We start from the raw sequence: 12615 nt of genomic DNA, 5'->3' as shown, positions 1-12615 counted from the left end.
ACATCTTGAGAGCCTGAGCTTGCTCTCTCTGGTTTGTAAGACAGCACAAAAGCAGACACACATGAGTTGAGTAAACACTTTTCTCTCTCGCAAAGCATGCTTTGTTTGTTAGGATTACAGATCCACCTGTCCTTGTAAATGGGCAACTGTGATGCAGAAAACATTAAATTCTAGTCCTGCAAGTGATGGCTGCATGTGTGCTGTATTTTGAAGTGGGTATTTGAGTTAATTCTCCCAGATGCTCAGTATCTGCATTTGCAATGCATTTGCAATGCATTTACTGGACAGCATTGTAATGCTCTTAGAACACTGTGCGTGGGATTCATTTCAGCATCTCTAAAACTGGATAAAGCACGGCCAGGGGTATTGTTTGAATTAAAGCTTAGCAGGACAAACAAACCAGCATATCTGAAAGCAAAATGTAAACATGATGCTGGGTCTCCTGGTTAGCACTTGGTAACAGCTGCTGCATAAAGGTTAAACGTGCTTTCTTTGGTCTGTCAGTAAAATTAAGCTCACTAAAGACTATGTGGCACTCTAGAAGACAAGAGTTTATCTGTGTGCATAAACAGAACATTGACTTCAATACAGGAACTTCATATAAATATGCTTTCAAAACTATTTAGTGTATTAAGACTATGCTGCAGTCCAATAAAAAGATGCAGATTGAGCCAGAGATTTTGGAAAGTGCCTGAGTACGTGGATGGGCTAGAAATCTGACAAGTGTCTGGAAAGCAAAGCACTGGTGTTTGCACTGCTAAATAACAGCATAGGATGAGAAAGAAAATGGTATAGATACAACAGGGACATGAACTGAAGTAATAAACACTTGACCTTTAAATTTCATCTTTGCCAGCTTCTCAATACTGCTTCTCCCAAAGACTGACATGGCTGTGTTTTATATTATGCTTTTATTTGTCATATTCATAGTTAGTTACAAGTAAAAATTATTGAAATCCATTGTAGTTAATACAAAATAAAAATATAGCTGCACGAGTTATGCCATGATTTTTCTTAGAAACAGAATCTTCTATATGACACCATGCATTTAAGAGCTTAACTCTTAATAGTACTTGCCTACACTAAGCTCTGACTAACTTCCAGTGTGATTTGCTGGTTACAGACATTATCCCTGTGGAGTAATACCTGTTAATTATTTCATAATGGTACTTCTGCTGTAGCTTTTATTTCCCCTGTAATTTGTGATTCTAAACGCAAAAAGAAGTGAGCTTTTAGTGCAACATTAAGTATCAGTAGAATTTTTATGTATATAAAAAAATAAAAATAACCCACTGCATAAACAACCAAGGATGTAAGGGAACTGGTTGTGGGTATTGTGCTTCCCTTTCCTGCCTCGCCCCTTATCTTTAAGTGACAGGAATGAACATTCATAGTGAACAAACTACCTTGTAAACTTTCATTTTCAATTAATTTTGAAAAATTGACTAGTAATTTTGAGAGCAGGTGGGTGACTTTGATCAAAGTTACTAGCAGAAGACCAAATCCTGTGGCTTTGCAGGCTCGTACTTATGTAAACTCATCCCTGCCATGAAGTTCAATCCATAACACATTGTTCCCTTTGGACATGCCTGAAAGGGTATTTCACCTTTTTGAAGAAATTGTCCTTACATCCCTGTAATTATCTAACTCTCCTGTATAGATATAGCTCTATATATGAAATAATCTGTAAAAAGATAAATTATCCTATTTTCAAAATGCTCTGAGATACAAAGTGGTGCAGGTGCAAAGTTTGACAGTATCTTGCTATAAAGACTGAATTAATTAGTGTTATCTGAGTATATATACTTTAAGCTGGGACTATAGATTGCATACTGTGGGAGGTTTTTTTTCTTTTTTTACATTTCATAGCACTTCATATTTTCTTCAGGCTGCCTTCATGTTCCTATCAAACACCTGTATTTTTTTTCAATTTCTGAACCCTTAAAGGTACAGTAACTGATCACACATTCACACTTGTCGTTAATGTATTTCCATAACTCTGTTAGATTGAAAAAAACTTTTTTTTTTCTCCCCACCTAAGCACAGTGATTTCTTCTAAATGAATAGTAAGTGACTACTGGCAAAGATCTTTCCCCCACTGAAATGGATGGAACCAGGTTTTCAGCTTCACTCTCTAAGTACTCTGCTCGTTTAGTCCTACGGTGCTGTGGAGCAAAGCCCCAAACAAACAATAGGTGTGTGCACAATTACTGAGGCTTTTAGTATTTATGGAGCATGGCAAGGCAACTGAAATCAAATGTTCTCATTGGCATTCCCACATTTACATACAAAACTACTCACAGAGTGGTGGGAAATACTGCGGGAAGAAAAGAGAACAGAAAGGCTTGAGTCTTGACTACTCTCCACATGTTCCTCTGACCTAACTCTAAGCAAGACAGCTCATCAGCTTGCCTCTACCAGACATCCTCTCTTCCCGCTGGTCTCTGACACCAGTTGCCAACATCTCTAAATTCACCAACACCAGTGACTCGGCCTAAAGCAGAGCACGCTGCAGCTCAAGTCATTGACCTTGCCCACTCTGCATTCCAACACGATGCAATAAATTATCACTGCAGAGAAAAGGATGGAAGAGTCGCTTCTCCTGCCTGTGCAGCTGAAACCAGTTCCTGGCCTAAGGGAAACCACGGTGTGTGCGGCAGGCAAAGCGGGGCCTGGGGCTGCCTACGCTGTTTGGTCCACCTGCAGGACGGCTGCTTGGGTCATTTCCTCATCAGACTGCTCCACTTCCCCACCAGCTGGGTTGTTTCTCTCATCGAACAGTTTCTGGGTGGATTCTAGAGGCACCCCGTACTCCTCGTCGTCTTCCACGATGGACAGCTCGATGTTGTTGTTCATCGCTGCCTTCCCCTCCGCTCTGGCCTCCTTGTCCAGGGAGTCGACAGCCGCCCTGCCCTCCTCGGCCAGGGAGGTGGTGGGTGTCATATCCGAGTGCATGTCGGCGAAGGACATCTCATCCTCGTTCTCAGCCTGCTCGTTGCTCGCTGTTTCCGACGGCCTGTCCTCGGCCTCCGCGGGGCCTTCTCCTTCACGGCCTTTCTTCGTGCTCAACGTGAGGGGAGACACTTTGAAACCCGAGCCCTTCGAAGAAGAGGATTTCTGGTGATGCACAGTAAGTGATTTCTTGATCTTTTCTCTCCGTTCAGGCGACACAATCTTTGTGCTGATTTTGTTCATCTTCTTCTCGATGTTTTGGCGGGAAAAAGCTTTCTTGAGGCTGTCCACCTTCTTGAGGCTGGATCTTTTAAGTTTCTCAGCTCTTGATTCTTCTGTTTTCTCCTCTGCACTGTCATCCAAGTCATCTCCCTCATGAAACATTTCATCATCTGAACCCAACTCCACTGTGTGCAAGGTTTCTTCCAGTGTTTTGTTCTCATCCACAGGCTCCTCTTTTCCTTCTGTAATGCTAGGAATTGGCTCTTTTGCAAAAACACTGGCAGGGATCTCATTTTCCTCCTGAAAGAATTGACAATATCTGAGTTTTGCAGTTCACAGGACACAAATAATTTAATAAATAAAGCACAAGCCTGAACAATTAGTCCACCTTGCCCCATGATGAGATGAATGCTGAACGTTTATTGTTTTTTTCAGTCCATTTAACCAGTTACAAGCCACTCAAATCCCACTGAGCCATTATCTGGTAAAGTTTAAGACTTATGAGCTGTCAGCTGTAGGACTACTACTACTACTACTACTACTACTACTACTACTCCTCCTACTCTTTCAAAGTGACTTGGAATGTATGCAGAATGGAAATCCTGTTCTTTTAATTTGTATTAGATACCCTTCAATGAGAGTTTAGCTGTCAAGTTGTACACCTGTCCCTGGGGAGGAGGGAGGGTGTGGTGGGGAGGGAGGTTGTACTGCAGACCTCCAGAAGTCACCTAACCCCACAGAGGTCTCAGTTTCTTGAGCCAAAGACTGAGAATATCCCTGCAGAGGAGTTGGTTGCATCTGGGAAGCATCTCAAAGGGCAAATGCAGTTAGCGCTTTCACCGTATTCCTGGAAAATGCAGGTTGCTGTTCAAAATGGATTGGTGATATTGAGAAACCATGAAGTTCATGATGTGTAGTGTATATCCTACTTTACACCTATTTAGAGGGAAAAAAACCTCAGACTAATAAATTTTGTTGGTAAATATTAAAATATGGACAAGACAACTCCTTGAAATGTAAGGATACAAATTTATGGTATAAATAAAAAGACACTAAAACACATAGAAAACAGGAGCTTCTAGCTAACAGGAAAAGTATTGCTTCGTAGATACAAAACCAAGAGAGGTTTTGTACCTCAACACAGAAAGAAAGAAAGAAAGAATCTAAAAACAAAACAGCTGAACAATGGCACAAGCTGCAGGTCATAATGAGGGATGTCTGTGCCCACTGAGTGCAGAAGCTCTGCAACCCCGAGCAGCTCTGAGGCAGCACAATGAACACTCTGTTCTGTGGGGGTTTTGCAGGCATCTACCCGTGCAAAGAAAATGAGGCTCCTTGCACACTCCTTTCTCCTCTCAGCACTTTGAGCCTTGGATCTGCATAGTCTCTATTAATTACCTTTTTTATCACTTTCAGACAGAGTGCATGCAATTTCACTTCCTCACATGCACAGGAAGGATTTTTCTTTTCCCTCCTCCCTCCACCTTTTTCTTGAGGTACAAAAAAGCAGTAAGTGCTGAGTGAAATGGTTGTAATAGTCTCAGATCTGTCCCTAGTGGGCCTGAGTGTACAGTTATGGGGAAAAAAGGCCACATACACTTCCAAGTTCATGCTCATTATTTCAGGACTGAGCATACAGCTGTGATCACTGCAGAGAATAGGGTCTTGGGTTAAATGTGCTGTCAAGGCTGTTGTACATGGTTGTTGTTTAGTCTGGAGAAGAGGAGGCTCAGGGGTGACCTTATTGTTCTCTACAACTCCCTGAAAGGAGCTTGTGGCCAGGTGGGGGTCAGGCTCTTCTCCCAGGCAACCAGCACTAGGACAAGAAGACACTTAAACTATGTGTCAGGGAGGGTTAGGTTGGACATCAGGAAGAATTTCTTCACAGAAAGAGTGATTAGACACTGGAATGTGCTGCCCAGGAAGGTGGTGGATTCACTGTGCCTGGAGATGTTTAAGAGAAGACTGGACGTGACGCTTGGTGCCATGGTCTGGCTGACAAAGTGGTGTTGGGTCGCAGGCTGGACTCAATGATCTCATTTCCAACCTAATTGTTTCTGTTATTCTGTGATTCTGTTAAAAACTAGGGCTACTTTGTAGCCCTTCTGGTACTCAAGAATATGCAATGTAGATGGGCAGAATAATTTTATACCCCCCCCACACACACACACATATATATACACACAGAGTGATTCAAGTATGCTGGTTTTATATCCTCGTGGATATAAAAATGAGAAGCATAAAAGACATGGAGGCTGGTTTGACAGTTTGCACATGCCTTGTCCCTACAAGGCACAAGGTTTCTGCACATTTTCTGGGCCAGTGGCCTCAGTCAGATACATTGGCACACAGCTTTACAAGCCCTCTCCCTGGAGTGGAACGTCTAATGAAGCCCACACTCTTCTCCCGACACCTATTATGTTGTTGCAACTATCAGCAACAGTGACCAAGATAAAACAAAGGAAACCTGCACCAGCTTTAAGTGAAACCAGCTGTTAACTGCTGTGCAAATATTTATATTTTCTCTCCACTGCAGTTAATGAAATGTGGATTACATGAGTGGGTGCAGTGTTGAATTATTCCCCAGAGCATGAGAACTCAGAATAAAACATAATTTTCATGTCTAGTGCATTCTTTCCAAACACAGGTAATCACACACAATTTTAGACATCTGAACACTTACATTAGGTGTAAGTGTCTGAATGCTATAGAAAACTCTGATTTTGATGAGCAGAGAGGTGGGTTGTTACTTTTTAAGTATTTTATCTAGGAAAGTGGTGTCATGTGAGTTTAATAACAGCACAGTCTGAGCGAGAGATGGGTCTGAAAGATCCTTCTCAAGGTCAGTTTAGCTCTGTCTACAGTATTCATGTTAAACTGAAGTACTGCATGCAGTCTCTAGAAGAGATTGGATTAAAATTTTTATCAAATTTCTGACTGAGTAGAAGAGAGACTGTCAAACTACCCACGTTTATAAAGGGAAAAAGAACCAACAACACCCAAACAAAAATATACTGCATAATAATGAGCTAATGATTCAATTAAAAGCCAATCCTAGGTGGTCTCTGGTTATCAAGCAGTACTGGAATTCAAGTGATCACCCCTCTGTCTACGCTTCCTGCATGGCTTTGGAAAACACCAGCCTCTGGGCATCTATTTGTGTGCTTACAGAATGGGAATGACACGCTTAACCTATGTCATGCTTCCGAAAGACCTTAGGATTACAGGAACTATTAAAATGCAAATGAAAATAAATTAAGTAAAATGCTTTGAAAACACAAGGATGATATAGCAGGAATGCTCTGTGGTGGAACAGACATTTCTATTTCAAACGTGGTTACTGATAACACATTATAAGTGGGCTATTGATAACTTTTTGGTCTTACAAGTTTATGTGACAGCTGTATTTTGTTTTGATACATTTTTAAGCAGTCTGTTATTTCATTTAGGAAAACTAGAACAATACACTGAAAAATGCCAGCTGTTACAAACTGCATAACTATTTTCCATGCCAAAGGAAGTAGAACTTTGATCTTTTCTTCTTGATCTAATCTAAAATTCTAAGAAAGAAATACATCTTTGTATTTTCCACATCTGAGCTCAAAAACAGCCCTTGCATTTTTTTCTCAGATGGCTTGACTGTAGGTAGCTAGCTCCTCTGAATTTTATTTTTCCATGCAGAAGATGAATAGAGTAGTGGAAGTTCTCTGCATAAAACAACTTTTGCTAACACTAACAATACTTGCATAGTTAAAATCAGTGCCCTCCTTGTGGCTTTGATCAGCCATCACTGGGAACTTCCTGCAGGTCATAATTTTACCCCTATCTTCTACAGAAAGGAGTAAGATCCATAACAGTGTACTACAAAACTGGGTGGCCCAAGTGAACAGGTAGTAAATTTACTCAAGAAGTGCTGATTCTCTGATGCTGCTGCATGAGGGAAATCAATCTGCTTTGGTTTGGTTTGTTTTTTGTTTTTTTTTTTACATTTGCTGAGTGAGGCCATGACCTTCAAGAAGGAGAGATGGCATTTTCCCAGGCCAGGCTCCTCTGTACGTTGCTGTTATACGCCCAAATGATCACTAGCCTAAAACTTGTTTTGCTACACAAAATAGGTCAAAACGTGACAAATCCTCCTGAAACAAGCTCCAGATCCACTTCCTTTCCTTTGGACAAATACAGCTCTTCAGACTGGGATGCCAGGGTGGGGAGGGAGGGCCGGCAGGAGGAAAGTGCCACCCGCCCACTGGCACATCCCATGCAGGCTGGGGCGGTGGCTGCACCATCCCCTGACCTCCCACAGCACAGCTGGGCCAAGTTCAAAGAGCTGTGGGAGGTATTTCTGTCATTAATCAATATAAGAGTATTCTCCCTGCAAGGCTGCAGTGGGAGATGCAGCATTATTGGCTTGTAATTCTTCTGGTTCCCTCACCTGTTTATTTTTTAGTTTGAAGTTGCTTTTGAAAAAGATTATTGCAGTGATCTGTACAAGAAGATACAATAAAATGGCTAATTTTTTGTGCCCTCCTTTTGCTTCACTTTAGGATGAAGGACTTACCAAGAGCAGCATCTGAAAAGGACTTGAATGTTAGTGTACTTGACCCCCAAGCTGCAATTTTGACTTATTTTATCTGTCCTATTTCCATGACATTTAATTGAAAAATTAAACATGAGCCTTTTTTTTTTATCTTCCATTTTGCTTTTGCAGCTAAAAAAGCAAACAAACCCCCCCACCAAACTAGAACCAAAAAGCTGGTCATGTGGCAAGAACAAAATAGAGGGGAACAATGCCAAAGCTTAACAAGGATTTTTAAAACAGTCACTTCAGTGTTTTGCTGAATTGCTGTGTCATTTATAATAATTTTTGCATCCTCAAATTCTTGGAACAGAGCTCCCTTAAAATATGCCACCAATTAAAGAAATATATGCAGACATTCTAGGGAGAGAAAACTAAGAGCATTTTAATGGAAAATATGTAAATAGGTGAACTTTTCTAAACACAGTTCATTCTCAGTGCATATGCAGAGGGAAAGCTGATGCTGGTACGTGGCTGCGCAACTTCATAAAATGCAGAGCTGGAGCTGAGTTGTTGTGTTTTGGCTATGCTCAGTGGTCCCACCAAGTATTAGGGAGTTTAGGGTATATGGTGAGTGCAGAACTGAATGCCAAATGTGAATTAGTGTTTTCATATTGAGCTGTCTCCCCAAGCTGGAGAAGCTGGTTCTAATGAGAAACATGCTCTGTGAAGTTTGGCATTGTTTCTTCCAGTGGAAAAGAAGGATTCCCCAGCTGAAGAGGAGTCTCATACATCCAGATTCCCCTTTGTTTTCACAGAAACCTGGCGTCAATATGGCTTCATTACTGTGACTTCTCCTTCCTGCAATTGTTTTTCCATGGATTCCTGTGAAAGGCAGGACAGAAGCCCAGCCAGCCTGCTGGATTTTTCCCCTGTACAATTATCCCAGCAAGGCCGTGGCCCTACTGACTACCAGACTGTCCCTCCTTTAGCCTGCAAGGAGATCCTGACAGGGAGATTTCAGGGAGGTGGGCATATGGGCACAGCCCGCATGGGCATAGCCTGCATGGGCACCCCTCTGGCTGCAGCCAGAGCTCAGCAGAAAATCCCAGCTCCTGCCAGACTCCACTGGAGAAAGCCCTGGATGCTGCCCACCCCAGTCACCCTCTTATGCCCCCAAGGAGCTCTGCTGACCATCCTGGCTTCCCAGACAGCCATGCTGCCATTCTACTGCAGACCACTGCCAGCAGCAATTCCCAGCTCACAGCTGACTTTTTAAAGTAGATTTAACTGCAGTGTTTCATTTTTAAGTCTTGTCTTCCTTATCTGCATTGGCTTGGGACTGGTTATGTTCATCACCCTGCAGTATGGTGAGATATTTTCTGGTGAGGGATGGGAACAGAGTCACCTAAACCCCCACAGAAGCTGTGGAGAACAGACTTATGTCCAAAGGCACCAGCCCAGAGACAGGCCGTGCATTTTCTTTATCTGTTGTGCTGGGACATGGGCCTGTGTTGTTTGCCTGAGGTTTGTGCAGCAGTAAGAAAAGGTTCAGAGGTTTAAACAGGCCTTAGCTTTACCACACTGTTCACTGACACTAGTCAGGAAACGAGCCAGCAGGGGCACTGCTTTACCCCTCAAACCCTTCTGGATGGTTTTTACTGTTGCTTTCACCCAGTCCCTGCAAATTGCTGCCAGTGGAAGATCCCCACCCAAGGTAACACCAACTGTCCTGCACACACAGAGCTTTGTTTGTCTTTCCTCTCTGCATTATGTCATCTTAAAACAGTAAATATTGAGTTCTCTGGAGGAAGACACTCCTTGCAACAGCCAGGCCTTAATTCTCACATTCAGAGGTATGAGAAATGTTAAAAATTACCTTCCCCAGGGGCTGCTGATGCACCCACCCCACAGGACATTTTCTAGGTCTGAACCTAGAGGTAGGAGCCAGTCATTAGTTAACGGGGCTTGGGAGATGGCAGTGTTTTGACATACACTAATGGATCCCAAATTACTTGCAGAACTGCAGAGAACATGTGTCTTTTAATTTACCCAGTCTCTGGAATAATTTCCACATTCCTTCTGGGGAAACATGCTGCAGCTCCTCCTCCTCTTCTGGCCTGACAACCTGGACTGTAATTTGGGAGAACAATAAGCAGGGAGGTGGGGGCTTCCTTTCTGGGGGAATTGCCTGTGCACTAGCCAGGCCTGCCAGCTTTTTACAATCAAGCACCGCTCTCTTATTTTGGGATTGTTTAGAAAAAAACCCCAACAACCCAAGGAGCAGAGTTAGTGGCTGACAGAGGTAACGCCCAGCTGACAAGTTCAGTATGAAGTGCCTGAGCAGTGACTACCTCAGCCCAGCGTTTGCTCTCCTACCCTCCCTCAGTGATTTGTGGAGGCCCGTCTTTATTTTTTTTTAAATACGTGAGAGTCACGTCCCGTGTTTAGTTAAAGCTCACGGCGTGTTCTATCCAGAACATTGCTTAAAAAGGGGAAAATATGCAAACTGCTTCTATCACTGGATGGGCTCCCAGCAAGCTGGGTGTTTCAGCTGAATTTTTAGCCCGTCCCTGAATGGGCCAGATCAGTCCTGCAGGGTGAAGCAGGACACAAGGAGACAGGGAGATGCAGCAGATGCTGTGGCAGTTTTTAGGGACATTTCTACTGCAAGCTTGCAAAATGGGCTCTTTCCTCAAGTTTGCCAAGGGTTTGGAAAAACATGAGGGCCATTCAAGTTTACTTAACCCCACAACACACAATAAAACAAACCTTTCCCCACATATGCCTGGAGTTAGTAAAATAGGGCTCTTTCCCTCCATTTGCTGAGAATGAAAGACGACAGTTTTCTCACGCATGCTGAAAGTTAGCAAAACAAGGTCTCTTTCCTCACGTTCACTTAGGAGTTAGTAAAAAAAACCACGTTATCTCCAAGACTGCAAGAGCTGAAGAGGGCTCTTTCCCAAAGTTTGCTAAAAGTTAGCGAGGAAAAAAAAAAAAAGGAAAAAAAAAAAAAAAGAAAAAGAAAGAAAAAAAAGAAAACAGGGAAAAAAGTGCTTTCCCCTCACATTTGCACGAAGTAAAAAAAGAAAGCTCTTTTCCTAGATTTCCTAAGAAATCAGGGAAAACATGATTAGGGGTAACATGATTTCCCCACGTCCACGAAGAGGAAAAGTGGGCATTTCTCCTAAATTTGCTAACAACGACAGAGGGCACTTCCCCCAAGTTTAAGAGTTAGCAAACGAGTACTCCTTCCCCGAGTCTGCTAAGGTGAAAAGGTTTTCCTCCCACATTTGCCCAGCTAGCACAAACACAGATCTGGTCTCCGAGAGGTTTTGCGGAGAGCTCGCAGGCAGCGAGCAGGGCTGTTCCCGGGCCGGGCCAGGGCTCTCACCTGGAAGATGAGCACCTTGAAGCGGTCCCGGCGGAGCAGCTGCGCGTGGTGCTGCTCCAGGCGCCGCACCTGGTCGCACTGGCGGTCCAGGCGCTCCCGCACGGCGCGGGTGTGCGCGCACACCTTCCGCGACTTCTCCAGCAGCTTCTCCACCGCCTCGCCCGTGGCGCCGTGGCTGCGGCACAGCTTCACCAGGTCCGCCTGGATGCCCCGCACCGCCCCTTCCAGGCCCCGCTGCCTCTGCTCCATCTGCCTCTGGTGGCCTTCCACCGCCTCCAGCATGGAGACCAGCTTCTCCAGCAGCGCCAGCACGGTCAGCGCGTTCACCTGCCCGCCCGCCGCCTCCGCGGCCGGCAGCGGGGGCACGGCGCTGCCCGCCGCCGCCTCCCCCATGGCTGCCCCGGGCCGCAGGGCACCGCCGGCGCCGCGGTTAAGGGCTGAGCCCTGGCCCTGCCCCGGGGAGGGCTCGGGCAGAGCCCGGCCCCGGCCCGCCCCGGGCACGTGCTGTGACCGCCCCGGGACGGCGGTGCCGGCCCCGGCCCGTTGGGGCGGGCGGCGGGGAGCGCTGGCCCCGCGCTCGCTGCCTCCTCGCAGGCATCAGTAGGTGGCAGGAGATACCGCGGAATGCAGCCCGGGAAGGGGCCGAGGCAGGAGAGCGAGGACGGGGTGGTGGGGATGGGCCAGGAGAGAGATGGTGGCTGTAGGCTGGAGTTCGAGCCTGTCCCATAGCCTGAAGGCCTTAAACGAATAACTAAAAGTGTTGAAATTATTTCTGTTCAATTTAAATTATATTAATCGATATCACAATTATTACAATACTCCTATATCGACATGGTTTTATAGAAGGAGATTACTTCTTTAATAAATCAATTATTACATCAATTATTCTATGATCAATTATCAATATACAACAATTATGACATTAATCCCATATTAATGTGCCCTGACAACGTAAAAATGTGGTATAGGCGCATTTATTCTCGTATCAGCATCCTGATGATAATTTGTAATAATGGTCATGATAATTAACAAGCTTGTAAAACATTTACTCATGATGAATCAAATCTTGCATAGCTCTTTCTACTCCATGCACCACCAGACTGGGTTCGGGTGGGGTTTTTTAATAATAATGTAAATATTTTTATCTCCTCATCATTATTATTACAGGGCTTTGAAAAATAATTTAGGTGGTGACCTATTCTATTCTATTCTATTCTATTCTATTCTATTCTATTCTATTCTATTCTATTCTATTCTATTCTATTCTATTCTATTCTATTCTATTCTATTCTATTCTATTCTATTCTATTCTATTCTATTCTATTCTATTCTATTCTATTCTATTCTATTCTATTCTATTCTTCTTCGTTTTGTTAGTAAAAAATCCCTAACAAACAAGTGTGGTGGTACATGGGGTGCTTACTGGAGGGAGTGCCAGGAGCTTGGATTGCCTGCTTGGGATGTGCAGATTTGCTGGGCACTCTGCCTGTCCTACCTGGATTCTGCAGCGTTTCTTTAGTAAGAAAGAATC

General features: G+C 44.0%; 1 protein-coding gene across 1 annotated transcript; it reads right to left on the bottom strand.

The window, feature by feature from the left end:
• Positions 1-1022: 1022 nt before the first annotated feature.
• CAVIN2 (caveolae associated protein 2) lies at positions 1023-11528 on the bottom strand. The gene is made up of 2 exons (XM_063399878.1): positions 11085-11528; positions 1023-3474 (listed from the first exon to the last, which is right to left on the bottom strand). The coding sequence occupies exons 1-2, from the start codon at positions 11475-11477 to the stop codon at positions 2683-2685; spliced, it is 1185 nt and encodes a 394-aa protein (XP_063255948.1). The 5' UTR covers positions 11478-11528; the 3' UTR covers positions 1023-2682.
• Between the last annotated feature and the right edge of the window lie 1087 nt (positions 11529-12615).

This window comes from Prinia subflava, chromosome 6 (assembly GCF_021018805.1).
Source record: "Prinia subflava isolate CZ2003 ecotype Zambia chromosome 6, Cam_Psub_1.2, whole genome shotgun sequence".
Taxonomy (NCBI): domain Eukaryota; kingdom Metazoa; phylum Chordata; class Aves; order Passeriformes; family Cisticolidae; genus Prinia; species Prinia subflava.
This window is presented reverse-complemented; position numbering and strand designations above follow the sequence as displayed.

Coding starts and splice junctions, on each gene's coding strand:
- CAVIN2 (XM_063399878.1), bottom strand. CDS start 11,477: ATGGGGGAGGCGGCGGCGGGCAGCGCCGTGCCCCCGCTGCCGGCCGCG. Junction 3,475..11,084: donor TCAAGGTGCTCATCTTCCAG/GTGAGAGCCCTG, acceptor CAATTCTTTCAG/GAGGAAAATGAGATCCCTGC.